The sequence below is a fragment of the Chaetodon auriga genome, chromosome 21, assembly GCF_051107435.1.
Source record: "Chaetodon auriga isolate fChaAug3 chromosome 21, fChaAug3.hap1, whole genome shotgun sequence".
Classification (NCBI taxonomy): domain Eukaryota; kingdom Metazoa; phylum Chordata; class Actinopteri; order Chaetodontiformes; family Chaetodontidae; genus Chaetodon; species Chaetodon auriga.
In genome coordinates, this window is record NC_135094.1 from 10,594,367 (window position 1) to 10,613,319 (window position 18,953).

General features: G+C 43.9%; 2 protein-coding genes and 3 non-coding genes across 5 annotated transcripts; 1 reads left to right on the plus strand and 4 right to left on the minus strand.

The window, feature by feature from the left end:
- Positions 1-462: 462 nt before the first annotated feature.
- rpl7 (ribosomal protein L7) lies at positions 463-5,074 on the minus strand. The gene is made up of 7 exons (XM_076721462.1): positions 5,048-5,074; positions 4,445-4,544; positions 4,167-4,333; positions 3,357-3,494; positions 2,103-2,212; positions 1,213-1,425; positions 463-581 (listed from the first exon to the last, which is right to left on the minus strand). The coding sequence occupies exons 1-6, from the start codon at positions 5,059-5,061 to the stop codon at positions 1,217-1,219; spliced, it is 738 nt and encodes a 245-aa protein (XP_076577577.1). The 5' UTR covers positions 5,062-5,074; the 3' UTR covers positions 463-581; positions 1,213-1,216.
- Positions 1,072-1,164, minus strand: LOC143314567 (small nucleolar SNORD12/SNORD106). The gene has a single exon (XR_013075806.1). It is a non-coding gene; the product is annotated as a small nucleolar SNORD12/SNORD106 (small nucleolar RNA).
- LOC143314566 (small nucleolar SNORD12/SNORD106) lies at positions 1,726-1,815 on the minus strand. The gene has a single exon (XR_013075805.1). It is a non-coding gene; the product is annotated as a small nucleolar SNORD12/SNORD106 (small nucleolar RNA).
- On the minus strand, positions 3,106-3,197 carry LOC143314565 (small nucleolar SNORD12/SNORD106). The gene has a single exon (XR_013075804.1). It is a non-coding gene; the product is annotated as a small nucleolar SNORD12/SNORD106 (small nucleolar RNA).
- A 1,922-nt stretch (positions 5,075-6,996) lies between the features above and the next one.
- On the plus strand, positions 6,997-18,124 carry rdh10a (retinol dehydrogenase 10a). Its single transcript, XM_076761693.1, has 6 exons — positions 6,997-7,584; positions 7,985-8,220; positions 14,214-14,312; positions 15,422-15,567; positions 16,241-16,372; positions 16,500-18,124. The coding sequence occupies exons 1-6, from the start codon at positions 7,299-7,301 to the stop codon at positions 16,621-16,623; spliced, it is 1,023 nt and encodes a 340-aa protein (XP_076617808.1). The 5' UTR covers positions 6,997-7,298; the 3' UTR covers positions 16,624-18,124.
- The last annotated feature ends 829 nt before the right edge of the window (positions 18,125-18,953 follow it).

Consider the following 18,953-nt stretch of genomic DNA (forward strand, 5'->3'; position numbering starts at 1 on the left):
AGACGTGATAGCAGGTCAAGTCACAAAGCAGAAGGGAAAAGGTGAATCAAGTGATAAATAGAAAATACACATTAAAACCAAAACATAAATTAAGATTATATGCACCTTTCACTCATACCGATACGGCCATGACAGATAATTGCTCCCTTATTAGCAATACATACATGGAGGGTAGCATTATGCTAAAAACAGATCTGTATTAACTGTATTTCACAGGACAATATGTATACATGAAGACCTCATAGAAAGGATAATAGTGCAGTATAACTATTGTGTATATGGAGCAATATGTATGTATGTATTATAAATGTGTAACAAATTTGTCCTCACATACAATTAAACTAAGTTGTAAATCTGTATATCCTACACGTCATTTTGAGGGTCTCCAATGGTCTTATTACCAAAGGGAAAATACAAAAAAGAAAAAAAAGGAGGGGTTATATCTCCGCTAAATACCAAAACAAAAAGGTATGTATGAGTTGGCGTGAGTTGATGTATCAAAGGACACCACACATTAATGACAAGACCAAAACAGTTTTTTTTTCCAGGTTTTTATTGTACATTTTGAGTCCTTTGAAAACCTGAAAGAAAAACAAACAAAAAAACAGTTATTGATGGAACAGTTGACATGGTTGCTTTCATTTGTTACCAGATACAAAACAGTGTCCAACAGATTAAATAATTAGGCTAAATGTTAATTCCATGCTTCCTCTACTAGTACTCAGATTATTATGAGCCGGTTATGAGGACCATAATTCATATTTGAGAAACTGTAATAACTTGTTCCACACTGTTAATGTTAGGAACATATTCAAAGGTGGCTGATACATCTTCATTTAAGACTGGCATCACACAGCTCATCTACACCATAGTTAAGGCTCATTTCAGAGCTAACTTTATACAGTTTGGGAAACATCTTTTGGAATAAAATCATTACCATATTGCATATTTGGATCCAATCTGCCTTAGAAAGTCACTGAACCAAGTTAGATTTGTCCTCACATTACTTCTTCCCTGTGTCTTGCACAGAATGAGGCATTTGTAGTGGATGATTTGAAGATTAATGGCTAAGATGTGGTTTCAGACATAGTTGGCTTATTGTCAGCTGGTTTTCACCATAGTCGATAAGATGGGGAAAAAAGAATATGCATCATTAACCACACCTAATGAGCTATGCCGTCTTTCGAGAACCGCAATGTTCCTGCAACTCACCATATCAGTTCATCCTCCGGATCATTCTGTTGATCTGATCCTCCCTGTTGCCAGCGTCTCCTCCCTCCACAAAGTGTGTGGTCTTCTTGTTCATACCACCACGGGGTGACGACAGCTTGAAGGGCCACAGGAAGTTGTTGGCGGGCTTGAAGTTCTTTCCAACTGTGTAAATCTCATGGATGAGGTCCTCAACACAGATGATGCCATATTTGCCTGCAGATCAAAAAGCAATGCAATTAAGTTCAACTGCATAGCTGCCCCCACACAACTACTTTTAATTGCATGTGAGAAATCAGTGAAGGCAAGAGACAACTCTTCTGTTATTACCTGCATATAGGACAGCTTTGGCTTTACTGATAGGAGCATTTGTTTAACCAAGACTGGAGTTTATTATATAACCAACAAGTTCACCAGATTCTGTTAAAGCTCAACGTTTGACTTTGTGACACAAAGTTCAAAAAAGGTCAAAATAAGAAGTTTGTCATCCTAATGGTAAAGTCACTGTTAGACAGGCATGTGGTTTCAGACACAACTGGCTTAGTTTTCAGTTTTTTCACCATAGTCGATAAGACGGGGAAAAAAGTGTGCATCATTAACCACATGTAGCACTTTGCCTTAATCTAACAGTACATTAAGCTGTGATTCTGCTTTTGAAACACTGTGCTTTGTAGCAGCAATAAATAACACTAAATACCTTAATACTGCCTTGATCAAGACCACACCTTATCTAAAATGAAGACGCTCAGATAAAGTATACCATGTTACCAATTAGTACTCCCTCCTGAGAAATAATATTCATGTTAATCTTAATTCTAGAGCAATCTTCACCTCATATATGCAGCAGTGGATTTTTTTTTTTTTAAACAAAAAAAGGTAAGCCATTCCCATACCGAGGGCCTTCTCCACCAGAGCATTGTCTGTGAGGGCGATGCGCTGTTTCCTCATCCTGCCATGGCCACGTTTGTAGATGAGCTCACGCACAGACTTCAGGTTGGGGTACCTGGGGAAACAGCAGGTCATAAATGTTATTAAAATTAGTTCTGAAAAACATAGGAAGACTTGCATATTTGTTATTTCCTTCAGGCATTATTACAGAATTTATCATTTCTTCCTAAAAGCATAATTTACTTCAACTACGATATAACAGGCGTCAAAACAAACTTAACCTAAATAAGGACATTTCAGACACAATGACCACTTAAGTTGTGTAGCTTTTGAGGTTTTTCCACTGGATTAAATTTTAAGAGGCATTTACAACCACCAAAAATAAATAACATTCACCAACATAAATCTAGCCTTAGTGCTCATCCTCTCACCTCAAAACATGTGGCCCTTTGGGACATTTCTTCAATCAACAGTCTAAATCACATTACCTGATGTGCCATCACTTATAAGGTTGTGACTAGATATACATCATGCTCAAAGAAAGCCATGCAGCAGCAGTCCAGATCAGAAACTTTCACTGTGTATATTCTATTCATAATAAGCCATAAAAGCTATACTTTTGTGTAGCCATGCTTTCACACCTCCTGCAATCAAGTTTGTGACATTAGGTTTATTTAAGTGGTAACTGTCCAACAGTACTTAGTTCCTGACATTTTAAGTCAAGAGCTGCAGCATTAGGTGCATCAAATACCAGGTTATAATAATATTCTCTTGGGGGGGATTGCAATAAGACAACATGAAAAGTATATCCACAGTTTCATCGCCGTGGTTTGTCTCCTCCTGGAGCATTATTACAACCTTATTTACTTTATCAAGCATTTCTCCCTTATCCAGACACTCAACTAGATGCCTTCATGCTAATTCAAACCAAGAACCTCGGAGCAAGTAACTCCTTTCCTCAAAATACACATGTGTAAAAACTATACTATCAGGTACTTATTATCAAGGAATGTGGTTTCAGACAAAACTGGCTTAGTTTCAGTCAGTATTCACCATGGTCGATAAGATGGGGAAAAAAGTTCAGCATCATTAACCACATTCCAGAGATATGTTATTGTCTGTAGTAGTAGTAGCACTTTCAGTAGACCATAACTAACAGTACAATTTATAAAATATCAAATGTCGAGCATGGTGCACAATGGGAGCGCACTTCTTTTTATTACGAGGTCAGCATCAAGTTTTAGTGATTGCAGCCTTACCCCCAGGCGATGTAGGGTTCAGCAATCCTAAGCATGTTGATTGAAGCCTTGTTCAGCTTGACGAACACACCATTGAAGATCTGGCGCAGACGGAGCAGCTGCAGAACTTTGCGGACCTTGGGGCTGACACCGTTGATACTAGAAAACATATCAGGACGATGATTAGCATATGTTAGCAGCAGCATGCAGGTCTCTCGTCTATTCTGATTGTGGTTTCAGAAATAGTTGGCTTATTCTACATAATTGTATCAACATAGTCGATAAGTCGGGGAAAGAGTGTGCATCATTAACCACATAACTAAGCACTTAAAGACCAAACAGCTTACTCAAGTACATTTACATGGATTGCTATGATAACCAAATTTGGGCACTACTGAATGAAAGGGTCATCTAAACAGCAGTCCTTCAACTCCCTAACTACCTTAACTTACTTTTGGCTGCTTGCACGGCACAATGAATCTAAACTGCTACACTTATCAACAGTTTGACCTGCTCTCAATACAGAAAAAGTTCTCTACAAAAGTAGCATGAAGATACAGCCACAGCAGCAACAAGAGGTTGGAATTAGGTTTATTCAAGCTTCAATACTATAATATTTACTATAAATCTGCCTCATCATGGGAAAAGCATTTCCAACCAGCAAATAGGTAAAACAGGATGCATAAAAGCAGGATCATGAAGAGTTGTTGAACAACCCACATCAACAGCTTCAGTACAATGGTTAGTTTGAAGTATAACAATCCATGTAAATGCTACTGATGAGTCTGACGGGTATGGAAGTTCTGTCCCCAGACAGTGGACACTACTCACCCTCTGATCCTGATGACAAAGGCCAGTTTGGGCTCCGCGGGCACATAGAAGTTTCCCACTTTGCGAGCAGTGCGACCCTGGCGGATTTCACGCCTGTACATCTGTCTGTACTCCTTGTGGTACTTCTCAGCCCTCTTATAGATCAGTTTCCTGGTCACTTTGCGGGCCTAGGGTACACATGACGAATACATGCCCATTCAATACAAGAATTACAGAACACCCCACATACAAATCAAGTCGGTTCTTTAAGTGGGCCATGTTTCACGCGTGCAACCTACCTTTTTTTCAGCCAGCATCTTCTTGATACGAAAGGCCTTCATGGTGGCGAAGGCCTTTCGCCTTTTCAAAAGGCTCTCAGGGACCGCCGGAACTTTTTTTCTGTTGCACAGATACAGATATTCAGGACCAAATTAGAAACACGTTAACAATATATACTACCTTCTCGTAGCTACTTTCCTTAACTGACACATCACATCCTCGCGATAGCGGCTAGCTGCTAACCTGTCATTTACCGGCTTCTACATCACTTGTTTTACTCCCTCGAAGGCTAGCTTACGTGTCTCGGAAACATAAATAGTGACATAAAAGTCAACAACATATTGTAACAGTCGACTTCTATTTTTATTGTCCCTTTCAGCACAGAAACTAACTACTTATTGAGTGCATGGAGGCTGGAAAGACAGCCATGTTGTACTACTGCAGCAGCTACACATATATCTCCACAAAGTGATCGTAACAACAATAAGAACGACAATCCTCCGTAATATTACAAGGGTTATAGTGTATAGAAACTAAACAATCTATCCAGGGTTTAAAATGAACAAAGATGGTTGTTTAAATTCTGGATGTGCTTGGATTTTGATACAGCAGCAAACACTCACTCTGCGTCCGCCATTGCGCCCACCGAGAAAGAGGAATTTCCTTATGCGCATGTGCGCGTTAAAGGATTTAGGACCTCAACGGGCTGTCTTTCTAGCTGCCTGACTTGTACATTTATTTTGTTAGTTCATCAAAATTATTCAAAACAAGCTATGTTATCGTAGTTTGACTAAATGTGGCATCATGTCGTCAGACTATTGATGGTTGAATGGCCCCGAAATTTACGGTGTCATATCTCGTTCAATTTTTATTTTGTTTTATTTGGATTGTGGTATTAGTTACAAATTCAACAACAAATTCTGGAGAGCTATCGTTAAGCTGACATTAAAATAATTATTCTGCCATCAATTACCATATTTTCGGCACAAATGTGTTATTGTTATGGAATAAAACGTCTGCTGTACGTTACCTTTCCAGTTTCCATGCCACAGGTGATGGTTATGCTCTCACTGAACCGGCAGAGGGCGCAAACACTTCATTTTGCAGAGCAGGATCACAGCGCGCCTGAAGGGGCAGGTTCCCTTCGCTGAACCTGTCCGTTGGGTCCTGGATCTCAGTGGACTCGTCCACTTCAGGTTATAAAACACAGGCAATGCGATGCACAACAAGGTTATAAAAACAAGAAACAATTTGCTGTAGAATGACTTTAAAGGTCACAATGAATCAAAAGCCAAATAAATGCACATTAAATTAGATTCGAAAGGGAGGCCAAGTCAAGTCGCACGTTTACTTCACTTATGTCGGACTACTTTAATGCTCATTTGCAAACTTTTGTGCAAATATTTTTAGATGCAACATAATGTAAAAATCACACAGGCTTATGGCCCAAACAGCATAGAAAGCTACAGCATATTTAACTCCCCATCAGTGGTCCATAATTTATTGCTCTGTAAGGGACCTTCTGAATAAGAATGTCCTCTTCTATGTTGCTGTTCATACTTGGGCACTTTCACTGAATGCAATATACACATTTTGGTATTACAAAAGCATCTGAAAATTCTTCCACCAGTGGGTTGGTCGCCCTGACACGCCCACCACACAGGGGCAAACACATCTCTGCTGCAGGATGTTACACAACGTCGTAAGCGCTCGTTAAATGAGAGCAAAATGTAGGAAAACGGCGAAAAACGTCTTCAAATTGAACGCAGCTCAGGCGCGTCTGTTCTTGAGGAAAGCGGGCACGTGTGTCTGTTTGTAGGCCATCACATTCACGAGAGCTCGGAAAAAATGATATAAGCCATCAATTTGACCGTAAAAATACATGAATTACTATTGGCCAGTGTTTTTTCTTACATCTGTCTGAGTGCGCAGCCTGTCTTATCGATCCACTTTCACCTTCCGCAATGAACACAACGCCATTGATCACTGACAGTAAATTGCTATGATAGCCCTTGTCTTAGTCTGCTGACTTCTTCAAATCTAATCCAAAACAGTCCAAATGAAATAAAGTCTGGATTTTTTTTAAGGAGCAACGAAGCTTTTGCTTTTTTCCCTGCGTGGGAATATGATATAGCCAGATCTGCATGTGATGCTGGGGGAAAAAAAGAAAGAGAAAAAAAAGTTATCATTATAGTCAATGTTTCTAAAATCCCAATTGAATTAATAATAATAATAAAAAAAAAACTATATAGAATCAAAACAAGATCTCTCATGACTCAAAAGCCATTCATCTGACATCCTGCCATAAAGCCACATTTCCTATAAATAGCTTTGTTTTAAATATGATAAAAGCCCAAGTAAGTGTCGTTTATTGGACGGAAAAGCCACTTCTCTCATCTTCCTTTGTGATGTTGAACTGGGTGATGAGTGTTGGGTAAATCTTTCAGGTTACATCACCTCTGAGTGTAGTGCATGGACCCGGCGCTTCCTTCTGACAGGCGCTCAAGTCTCAGTCCTATTGGGTCCAGCGCTGATGGGTGGACTGAATAAATAGCGAGTGAGATGGGAGTGAGGATGAGATGAGTGGAGGAACAGCAGAGGAAGTAGGAGGCACAGTCTGTAGTAGCTGCTCGTAATTTACTGCAACTGTGGCGGCAGCCGGACTCTGACTGAACTCTCTTTTATCACAAGTTGCGCTCCAGCTTGCGTTTTTTTCCTCTCCTCCACTTCTACAGAGCGCTGATTGCGTTTCCTGCCTGCGCTGCGCTCCAAGTTTTGTCGGCGTGACCCTACCGATCTGCTGCAAACAGGTTTGAAGAGGGACGCACTCCCCGCGCTTCTTCCTCCGCTGCTCGCTCGAATTGATTGGTCAAGATGATGATAATTATTGCGGAGTTCTTCGTGGTCATTTTGAAGGTGCTCTGGGCTTTTGTGACTGCCGGGGCGAAGTGGGTTGTGCGGCCCAAGGAGAAGAGCGTGGCGGGACAGGTGTGCGTGATCACCGGGGCTGGAAGCGGCCTCGGGCGGCTCTTCGCCAAGGAGTTCGCCCGGAGACGAGCGATTCTGGTCTTATGGGACATAAACAGCCAAAGCAACGAGGAAACGGCGGAGATGGTGCGGCAGATATACCATGAACTGGACACTCCCATAACCAAAGACGGTAGGCCTGCTTTCTTAAGATCATATCAGTTTTTACGCATGGTCAGCGAAGTCGCTTGTCTCACTTGGGATCCTGTTTTGTGCCTGCAGAGGCCAATTATACAGCAATAGTACTAGCTTCACTATTTTCGTAGGCAGGGTGTCACAGTGAACATATAACAAGATACGTGGACATGGTTGCACACACACATCTCAGATGTTCAAACAGGACTGACTTCAATACTCGTTTAGGTGGTTTCTGACTGTGTTCCAAAAATGTGCAACACTAAGCAAAGAAGTGTCCTCTTAACGTGCATTATAATCCCTGATTAAACAATATAACTCAAAGTCTGAACCAGCCTGTTGAACAAACTCTCATTGATCACTTCTGTCATCTGTTTCCATCTCTTTCCCCCCTGTAGGGCCTGTTGGAGGGGTAGAGGAGGTCCCCCCTTTTCAGCCACAGGTCTACACCTACGTGTGTGATGTGGGGAAGCGGGAGAGTGTGTATTCTACAGCTGAGAAGGTGCGGCGAGAGGTGGGAGAGGTGGACATACTGATCAACAACGCCGGCGTGGTCTCTGGACATCACCTCCTCGAGTGTCCCGATGAGCTGATCGAGCGCACCATGGTGGTCAACTGTCACGCGCACTTCTGGGTGAGTTGATGCTCGAGTTGAGCGCGCCAAGAGAGTGAACTCAGGCCTGACAGTGTGACGGTGATATCTGCCTCAGTGTTCATGAGCACAGTGTTATCCAATGTGTTTACTGTGATGCTAGGTTCACAGGAATGTTCCCAGCCTGACCTGCATGCCTATTCGTAATCTCATCCTTCTGTGTGCCAAACTCAAGAATCAAAGGTGTTTGTGTATGTGTGTGTCTCCAGGATTGAAAAAGTATGACCATAAATAGTTCCCTTGCGTGTTCGAATTTCAGCTCCACTTAGTTTAATTCTGCCAGAGGAAAGTCACGGGTTTGGCTTTGGAAGTCTTGCCTTCGCTGCTCTTTGGCAGCCCCGATCAGCGATGATCCACATGGTATGTCAGCCCTTCCCTCTCCTCTCCTTTGCAGCGCAGATGGAGGCAGGGGGTTCTGTACGTGGGTTGGATCTGTGTCAGATCAGCTCACCACATTTCGTTGGCAGGCGGTGATTTGTTGTGTATCGGATTTTACTCTGGCTCCGTTTTCGGGCCTTTTCTGTGTGAATGCTTATCTGAAAGGTTGCGCGGACTTGATGGAGTGAATATGTTGCACTTAAGATAAGCATTAAGTGCAGCGTTGAACAGCCAGGTGCTATCGCAGCTTTCTTGTGTGTTTTGAGGGTGTGGACGGACCACGGCTGCAGCCCGGCAATTAGAAATCCATTGAGATGAGCAACCTTACTGATGGGATTGAGAGTTGAGTGTTTAGCCTTTAAGGCTGTCTCCTAAAGCCCCAAATAAACCAGTAATGATAATTGATTGCATTGCTTGGCTACGGCCTCCTCTGTAGGACAATAGTGGTGATTATGCACAAATTGGTTTATAGGCCTGCTGTGGAGTAAATTGCAAGGATTGAGAATGTGTCTTGTGCCTGGTGCCATGGTTCTGAATTGACCATTTCATCTTTGATTGCATTTGTTACGATGTATTGAGCAATGGCTCTAGTGAAGCAGATGATGCTGGTTTTGAGACTTTGGCCGCAGGCTCTTCTTTTTACTGAGAACTGCATTCTCAATGATACCATGAAACCTCAGAGATTGTGAAGCTCCCTAATTGAGCATGAAAATCTCTTGTGTTGTCAGTCAGGCAGGTTGTGAATTTCCTGCTTTTTAATGGATGCTTCATTCATCTATTCATGTGCCCTCTGCTGGCTATCTCTACATCCTTTTACATCCAGGATTTGGAGTCAAGATCCAGTGGTTGGGTGGCAGATTTGGGATTTTTAATAGGAGCCTGTGTTTGTGTTCTCCCATATTCTGTGGAGAGCGTGGTTTCTTTAGGGCCGGGGTGGGGGGCAGATGAAAGAGGGACTTAATGAATGGCGACAGCCAGAATGGAGGATGTGGTTCATTACAGACACAAGCTAGATGAATAGAGCTTAGACTAACAGGGACCTGTCCACTTTCCTCTCTCACACAAACACGGTACAGTAAGTGACTGCATGCAGGTGGCACATTACACAGACCTTTGTTTTGTTTTTCCCTTTTTGAACAACAGGTTTCTAAAACGTATTAGTTGAGTCACGAACCACAATTAAGCCACTCGGTTTAGTGGATTTTTAAACCTTTATTTAGGCTCATGCTTTTTCTAGTGACACTCAGCCATATTTCAAAAGAGGAGTTTGACTTTTTCTGAAGATAAACGATTGAGATTAAATTAAAGAGCGCTGGTCATTTTAATACGCAGAAGGTTCATTTGCTCCTCTGTTATTATTTTAGGTTTTAGTAGTGGAAACAGATGCACAGTCTGTACATTCTTCTTGAGCTGTGTTCATCTTATTCAGCATCACTATTTTGCAAAAACACCGTAGATCACATTAATCCCAGCCAGTTATTCACATTAACCCAAACACCCAGTTTCTCAAGTGCGACAGGACAGCAGGTGCAAAGCTTTCCGTACATCTAAAACGCTCCACAGAGTGCAAAGTAAGCGAAGGGAAGGCCTCAGTCCAGATAAAGTTCCTCTGTCTGCCTTCCACAGGCCCCTCTGACTCCTCCCAACCTGATTTGGAGGCAATGGGTGCAGCTGCATGGCAGTCAGGGAGGCCAGCTCTGTTCATCCGGCTCTGCCACATACACGCACACACACAGACACACACATGGACAAACAGCTATGATTCAGTCTTTTGCTGCCTTCTAGGCTTTTATGAGGCAGGGGGTCATAATGTTTAATTTGTTTGATGATGCTCTGATTAGTCCAGCTGGCGATTTTGTGATGTTGGAGCGTCACTCTTTAGTCATGCCAGGATGGGGAATGTGCAGTCATTTCAGTAAGTGTCACCAGTTTGCGTATGAGGCTTAGTGTCTGTCTCGTGGAATGACATGAAAGGAAATCATCCTCAGCATCTTGAGCTGGTTATCCAACAGGTGGTTTGGGAACAATAGGCAGTAATATCCCCCTCTCGTGGAAATCGTACCGCTCTCGTGCGAGTACATGATGGCGCAGAGCGCTCCAGAGTGACATGGCGGGAAAAGAGCAGAGGAAAGAAAAGAGGAAGGAAGGCAGTGCCGTCCCATCCACAGGCGAGGCGAGAGGGTAATGGTAAGCTGCTGCTGACCCACTTTATCTGACAATTGGTTTCTTGTCTGTGGATCAGCTTGACAAGATGCCAGGCGACAGGAGCCAAGTTCCGCAGGCCGCATTCCTGCTGTATCCAGAGAAAGGAGGCAGCCAGGCAGAAGGGTCCTACTTGACTGGTTTTATATGGGCCCCTCCTCAGGCCTGGTGCACCTGTACCCCTCGCTGGAGCTAGCCATGACTACTCCCACTCTCCCCCAGCATGTACCTGTTCTCGAGGGATGGGTTCGGGGCTGCAGCTAACGATTATTTTCATTACGGATTAATCTGTTAATATGAAAACTGGCCGTTATACTTCCCCAGAGCCGAATGTGACGTCTTCAAAGATATTTAGTTTGCTATCACGCGACAAAAAAATTGCATCAAGTCCTCACATTTGATTAGCTGGAACCAAAGAATGTTTAGCATTTTTTTTTTTTTTACCTTGAAAAATAACTTAAATCAATAATTAGATTAGGAAGCTAAGAGCAAATTCATCTGCACATGAAAATCTTTTTTTAAATGTTGGCATTTAGGACCAATATTTTGTCTTGTGATCTGTGACTCATGGATTTATCACACTGAACAACTGTTAGTACATTCATAGATGGCTCTAAGAGCTACAGAGCTGTTATTTATCGAACGCTTCTTTAAAAGTGGGTTAAAAGGAAGAATTGTCAACTAATTGGATCGCTGCGTTTTGGTGACGCGGTATATTGGATGCTGGGATTCTTGGTGATTACAGTGCATTGACCCCGCGTCCCCCCTGGCCTATCGATGCTGTTGCTCTCCAGGTAAATTGGATTCCAATAGGACAGCCAGCAGGGGGGTTGAGGTTGAGTCGACTGTAGCAGAGGCTTACTGACTAGCGTGGCCGCCACAACATGACCAATCTGCATCCATCATCCCTGATGACCAGGAAACGCAGCCCACTCAAATTCCACGATCTGCTGTAGGATCAGACGAGCTCAGGCGTTCCTCTCTCTCTCTCCTTCATCCGGGGAGAAGTCAGCCCAATTAAATGGCCATCTGGTCCGACGCAAAGGCCAATATTTGTTCATATTCCTGTTGGTCAGGCGCTTGCACTAATGCAGCCTGACACCCCAGCTGCAAGAAGCTTTGTGTGGCTTAAATGCTCCTGGGAGCACGCACCAATTAGGGGGTGCAGCGGGCAAGGCAGCCCCACATAGGCCAAGGAGGCCCGACTGTGTCAGCGGGTAATTTAGCGGAACAAGGGAGCGTTGAGACCCAATTACGGCAGCTCTGATGTAAGACACGAGCCCCTGGTTGCCTTCACACATTTTGTGTCTGAGAGGTCAGCGGGGGTCATACCCACATGCCAGAGCTGCCATGAGAAGCAGGCCATCACGCGAGGGTGGGAGCGAGACGGGACGTTTGTTCACGTTTAGCCCCGTCCTCCAGCTGAGGGAATCGGCCCTTCCTCCGTCAGTTCCAGTTATTTTCAGACCACTCAGCAAAATTGTCCGGTTCTATCTTGAGAGTTGGCTTTGGTCGCAGCGCGGTGTGCCAGATCAAGTCATTCCCTGCTCTCTGAAAGTTGCTGTGGGAGTGGGAGACTTTGGCTCAAGTCAGGTATGGGCATATCTTAAGCTAATGCTTCATTTGCACGCAACTCTCTCCCTCATCCACTGCCATTCTGGCTTGCAGAGGCCTTTCTCAGCTTTTATCCGGGCCTCATGTTCTCTCGCTCCCTCTCTTTGGGCCCCATCATTCGATGAGTTGAATATAGCAGCAACTTGAAAATTTATGTCCTGGAAAAGTGCAGATGTTTGGAGCTGAGTCAGATCAGTTATACCGTACCTGGCCATAGAATAAACTCGGTGAAGTCATCTTCCTTTCACCCGCCTCCTCTGCATAAGTTTGACTTATTGCTTCCAGTTTTACTTACTTTACAAAACAAGGAGAAAAATGTCCAAATACAGACGTAAAGCATAGCAGAGGATACACTAGCAGTCAGCAGGTCCGGTGCAGTTAATCTCTGGTTTGCAGTTTTAATGAGGCTTTTCCTCCCCCTGCCAGTGGTTTCATGGTTGTACTACCTGGTACCATGCACTCTCTGGCTCTGTGTTCCCCTCCAGCAAATGTTTACAAAGGAGGCTGAATCATTCCTCTGGCCGGGCTTACATACTGTACCAACCAACGAAACTGTTACCTCTCATTTATACGACCACAGAATTACTGGGAGCTGGAAATGAAACTGTCAAAAGCAATAACAAATGACCAATTTCCCAGAACAAGAAGTGTCTTAAAGTTGCTCAGAGAAAAGGCAGAGACTGTACATTAAAGTTGGATGTTTTTTTTACTTGTATTGATTAATTCTCTGCCTAGATACTTTAATCAGTTTATTGACAAATCGTCTCAGCACCACGGGGAATCTCACGTTACATATAAAGGTGTCCTCGGTGTTTTCATTTGCAACCTCAGTAAGACTGTAAAGGAGCGTTGCAGGCCACATGCATTGTTCTTCACTATGGCAGCGCACATCTGACTTGAATAGATGTAGCAGTGCCACCAACAAAAGGCCCGCTGCTTGTTTGTAGACCTCCTAGTGGGAGAGTGATTGGTCAGTTCCTGTCATTGCCGTCACATGTCACACCTGCTGACTGGCTCATGCTGTGTCCAGAGTCAGCAGACGGGCAGAATGAGGAATGGATCCACAGGTTAATCAACTGTAGCCGCTAACTCTCGGCGAATCTCCTCGGCGGGGGTTGCTCTTCTCACCACCTCGCTAAATCTCACCGGACCGGCCGGTGGAACCGCTCCGGCTCTCACGTGGCACTCCGGTGGAACTCTTTCATCTCGGAGCTCATCTCGCCACCGATTGTTCCGCTGACTGCTGCTCAGGCAGGGCGCGAGGCTGTGCGGGGAGACGAGAGGCTGAATTGTATTGTTGTTGAGTGAACGGAGGCCTATGATTGGTGTTGTCACCAAGTCTTTAGAGCCGGGCCCAGCGACGGGCACCAGATCTGTGTGGGAAAAGAACAGATTGTACAGCAGCGCACACACCACATACCTGTTTGTTCAGTGAAAACCTGACGAGGGGAAAAAACCCTCATTCTCCTCCTCCCTCAACGTCGAATTCACACCTGCCACAAAGGCAAAAACTTTCAGCTTAAATTGTTATACTCCCAAAAAGCTGCACCTCCACAGCTCCAAATGATTTTTTTTTTTTTTTGTTCCTGTTATGAATTCTCATTCAGACGCCTCTCTCTGCATCACCATGGAGAAGAGGGGGAAACACAGGGAGAGGGGGAATGAGAGGGAGGCAGAGAGGATCAAAGGGCTTTGGCACAGACAAACTGCACAAGTGAACTAACCTTCCTCTTTTCTTTTTTTTTTCCTTTGCCCTTCTGTCTCTTCTGTCCTTCCCCCAGACCACCAAGGCGTTTCTCCCCAAGATGCTGGAGCTGAATCATGGTCACATTGTGACGGTTGCCAGCTCCCTGGGTTTATTCAGCACAGCTGGAGTGGAGGTTAGTATCATACACAACAGCACATACACATCCCATCGTTCCCACCATCCGAAACCAGCGCTTTTCTCCAAAGCCCTCAGCGTGCCAGCTCGCACACTGGGCCGGGGGAGGTTAGGCCCCCTTTCTCTAGTTGTCCCTCCACCCGTTAAATTAAGGGACACACATGAACATTGGGGAGCCTCTTATAGATTCCTCTATCTGCAGCAGTGGGGGTGTTGGGCCCCTATTGGGCTCTGGCTGCGGGGCCAGAATGAGCTGACAGCTCCCCAAGGGACAGAGACATCTTCATCACTGCTTTGTGAACAACGTGGTGCTCACTCAGTATTCAGCTCACAGCAGCGTTCAATGGATAAGATTTTGCTTGTGCTTCCTATAGTTTTTCTCCCCAGAACAGATTCTTTTTTGTTATTTCAATGCATATTCAAATATTTAGTGGCATCGTTTATCTCCATAACCACAGAGGGAGCGGATTGATAGCCCTCCCTCGAGGTTTTAATTTGATATTTCAGAGAGCGGTTCTCGGTTATCCGCCTGGCTGAGAACGGTGTCATTTTCAGAGCATCTGCAGGGACGGCTACTCCGTTTGGCTTTGTTTTTATAGCTGCACGTTTTGCTTTTGTTGTACGAGCATTCATCCGTAATGATCGAGCCCCTCTTCAAAGGAGCTGAAGTTAAAGTCCGTTTTCGTGAACCCATTATGCTTCCTGGAAATGCCTCAGAATGTGATTTCAGCCGCGCACATTAATTTCAGGGAACCAAAGCCCTCGCCTGTCATGTGGGCACAGTCAAATCTCTTTATCCTCCCCGTGTTTATCGACATGCATCTGTGTTTGCCCAAGCCTTTTTTTTTTTTTTTAACATTATTTCCACGGCGAACCACATCAAAACCTTCCCGCCAAGCAGAGCAGGCTCCTGATGCACCGGAGAAGAATGCTAATGAAACCGAAGAACAGCGGACGGGCTCGCTCAGGTTTTTGTGGCTGTGTCATTAACAGCAAGGAGAGACCTCTGTGCCCGCGGGGCATGTTTGGGAATGTTCTCTGTGGTCCCTGGGTGCGGGCAGGGGCAGCGGTTTACAGGGCTAACCTGTTCTCTCTTTATTCCCTCAGGATTACTGCGCCAGCAAGTTCGGTGCCATTGGCTTCCACGAGTCACTGAGCCATGAGCTGAAGGCCTCGGAGAAGGACGGCATCAACATGACTCTGGTGTGCCCTTACCTGGTGGACACGGGAATGTTCAAAGGCTGCAGGATAAGGTTAGCTTCAACACACACTGGCCTGTGTAATTGCACTTGTGAGCTTTTTAAAAGCCTCCTTGCACCTGGGATGGGTTTGTCATCTCTAATTTTTAGCGTAGGAAATTGCCTCGCAAACACCTTTTTTTTTTTCTTTTTTTTTTTTTTTTACTTCAAAGCAGCAGCTGACGGTTTGTGTCGCGTTAGATATTATAAAGTGACTCTTATGCCATCGGTCAGCGCTCTGCTTAAACAAAGAGGGCGACTTTCCCAGGGGAAAGCCTCCCCAACAGGTGCACCTGGGCTAAGCCCCCCCCCTCTGCTGTAATAGTCCTCACTTTGTTTGATGGTTACAGTCAGCAGGTGGCATTTTCTTTGGCTTTCCTCTCCCTCCACGTTGGAGCAGTGAGCAAAAGCTGTTCGCAGCCTTTTTACCAGTGGCACTATAATCATGGATTGATTCAAATTTGTTTTAATTCTCGCTCTTTAAAGTGTATCGAACATCTTTAAATGAGATGCACTTCAAACAATGCAAGTCAAACCGAGGAAGTCCCTTTCCTCTCCCATTTCTGAACGATTTTCATCTAATTTAATTGCCAATTTCAAATCTTAGCCAGCGTTAGTAAATTTGACTGGAAGTTCCCTGAATGTATGCGCCTGCAAATAGCCAATCTCTATTTTTCTGTCCATCCAGGAAGGAGATTGAGCCTTTTCTGCCTCCCCTGAAGCCAGAGTTCTGTGTGAAACAGGCCATGAGAGCCATCCTCACCGACCAGCCCATGATCTGTACGCCTCGCATCGTCTATATGGTCAACTTCATGAAAAGGTGAGCTGCCTCCTACATCCCAGTATCCTGCTTTCTTCCGTTTTTCAGTTTTTCCCTCCATCAGCTCTCAGTAAACGATCCAGGAGTATCTCGTGTCACTAATCTTCTCTCCGTCCTGCCTCCGCAGCATCCTGCCCTTCGAGGCCATTGTGTGCATGTACCGGTTCCTGGGCGCCGACAAGTGCATGTACCCCTTCCTAGCCCAGAGAAAGGAGGCCATGAACAACAATGAGGCTAAGAATGGGATCTAGGGGGCGCTGTTTGTAACACGAACAGAGGGCACATAAACCTGCAAGCATGAGGAAACAACCACTGAGGATGAAAATGGGGAAGACGGGAAGGAAGGAAAGACTGAATCTAGACTGGTGCACTTGCATTGAGCAAATGCAAAGGTTTACCATATTGTTCCTCTGGAACAAAGAAAGCTGTGTACTACACAAAGGATTTATTTGACTTTGTTTTTGTCTTTATTTTTTAAGTTTGTTTAAAGAAACCAACATCTATATTCTGTGTCACTAGTTTTGAAATCATACAGAAAAGGTATCCAATAATTAACTATTTACGTAATGTAGTCACCAGCCTTATCTAGTGTCATTGTGGAAATATACAGTATGTTACTGTACAAACAGTAAAAAAAAGTTTTCACTTTTATTTTATTTTTGTAGACATGCACTGTAATTTCTGATTTTTCTCTACACTGCCAGCATTCTCTGTGTAGGAAGGTTCAACACAGCATTTCAAGCCACCCAACGTCTCCCCGTGCAGAGGCTCTTTTTCAGTCAGTCAGGACATTGATTTGCAGCTTAACTGGGCTCTGACTATTGCTTGTGCCATTTAAAAGCAAGCAAGATGAATATTTCACCATTAAAGTTTACCATATTTCGTTGTTGTCTAATACTTAAGTTACAGACATGTAGCATATATGTTGATGATGAAGTCATTCCAAGGGGGACATTTAAAGGCCAGATTGTGGCTGTTTCCAGCGTAACGGGGACTCAACATTGTCCCTTTAATGGTCCTGTTATTTCAGGTCTGTATCGACTAACCTCTCAGATGAAATGTGGACGAGGGAGTCAATGTCCTGGGTTGAACCAGCATGTGTGACACATTCAGAATGTACTGCTTTGGGAGAAACGGAGAGGAAATACATTTTTTTTTTTTTTTTTTTTCTCTCATTTGTCTTTATTTTCAAGATCTGTGGTGTTTATATTGTAAATTTATCTGTTACCAATATTATTTGTTTCAAAGGAAAAGGAAAAAAAACAAAACAAAACCTGACATAGGCTGTAACTCCGAACCGCTGTCCCAACACTGATGTGTGGTCTAGGGGGGAGAAAGACACTAGCTTTCCATTATTCTTTCCAAAGTAACACTTTAACTCTCCTGTCCATTGTCCCCCTTGTCCAGTTAAAGTGAAATGTAAAAGTTTTAATGTTGTGAATACCCCAGTATCCCAAAAATGACCGTCTCCATATTTGATGTATGAATATTTTCTATACCTTCGGGGCGACAAGAGTTTTTGAATTTCAACTACATTCCAACAGGCGTCATTCCTTCAGTCACAGTGATGAGCCTAAATCCTCTACCTCTTAATTTTTTGCCTTTTTTTTTTTTTTTTTTTTTTTTGACAGTATGACATAAGCCTCTTTTTTGTAATTTTTCTGAAGACTGCTCCATAGCAGAGCAAATGTGGTTCCAATGTTTAGTGTCTCTACCTAACTTAAATTAATAAAAGTGATTTAGATTATTAAATGGTGTGTTGTTATTACCTGAACCTGAACTGGCAGGAGACCCGGAGGCTTCAGCATTTCACACACACACATACTATTTCCTGTGGTAGTGGCCAGTGTGTATTAACCCGCAATCTGTGAATCACCGCAGTGAGTGACAGGAAAGAGGATCTTCTGCAATGCTGATGAACTTCTTGGACACCTTTTCCATTGTGTGGATGACACCCACCCAGCCCTTTTCTCCTCTTTATGACGACTCTTTTGACTAGTATCAGTGTCACTGTCCTCCCACACTGTGCCACACAGTGAGTCAGGTGGCCTTTGGATATGGGTGTTGGCTAAAGAGGGCGATGCTTTTGTAAGTAACTGTACTGTACGTACAGCACGAGCAGCCGTGTGATGTCTAAAAGAAAGCTTGACCCAAGAGAGAAGGTGTCAGTCACGCTGTGAATGACTAAAACAGAAAGAGGATGCAGAAAGTTGACATACAGAATAGAAACAAGGCAGGGTGTGGTTAAAAAAAACACACGTCAATGGTACTACCTTGGTTAAAACCCACTTTTAGCATCTGTCTGGGAACAAAAATAATGAAAGTCCTTCCATTTCTGCTGGAGTTGTTATGAAGCTGACCCCGACCTTTTCCTTCCCCAAAGGAAAGCAAGAAACAAAGCACAGTTTCCTAATTGGTATCACATTAAGATGTCATGAGATAGATTTGGACTCACATGCTCAAACTGCTGAGTTGTTAGCGCATGGCTGAAGTTGCCTTTGAGGTCAGATCCTTGGTATGCGTCAGAAAATTTGGGGATTTTAGTGACCTAAGGTGCCGTGAATATTGTGAAAGTAAAAGT

What these genes read in the sequence shown, in the direction of transcription:
- rpl7 (XM_076721462.1), bottom strand. An exon ending in TTTGTCATCAGGATCAGAGG is followed by an intron (nt 3,495 to 4,166) that starts GTGAGTAGTGTC and finishes TATGTTTTCTAG; the next exon opens with TATCAACGGTGTCAGCCCCA. An exon ending in TCTGGTGGAGAAGGCCCTCG is followed by an intron (nt 1,426 to 2,102) that starts GTATGGGAATGG and finishes TTTGATCTGCAG; the next exon opens with GCAAATATGGCATCATCTGT.
- rdh10a (XM_076761693.1), top strand. Translation starts at nt 7,299, where the DNA reads ATGATGATAATTATTGCGGAGTTCTTCGTGGTCATTTTGAAGGTGCTC. An exon ending in TCAGCACAGCTGGAGTGGAG is followed by an intron (nt 14,313 to 15,421) that starts GTTAGTATCATA and finishes TTATTCCCTCAG; the next exon opens with GATTACTGCGCCAGCAAGTT. An exon ending in TTCAAAGGCTGCAGGATAAG is followed by an intron (nt 15,568 to 16,240) that starts GTTAGCTTCAAC and finishes CTGTCCATCCAG; the next exon opens with GAAGGAGATTGAGCCTTTTC.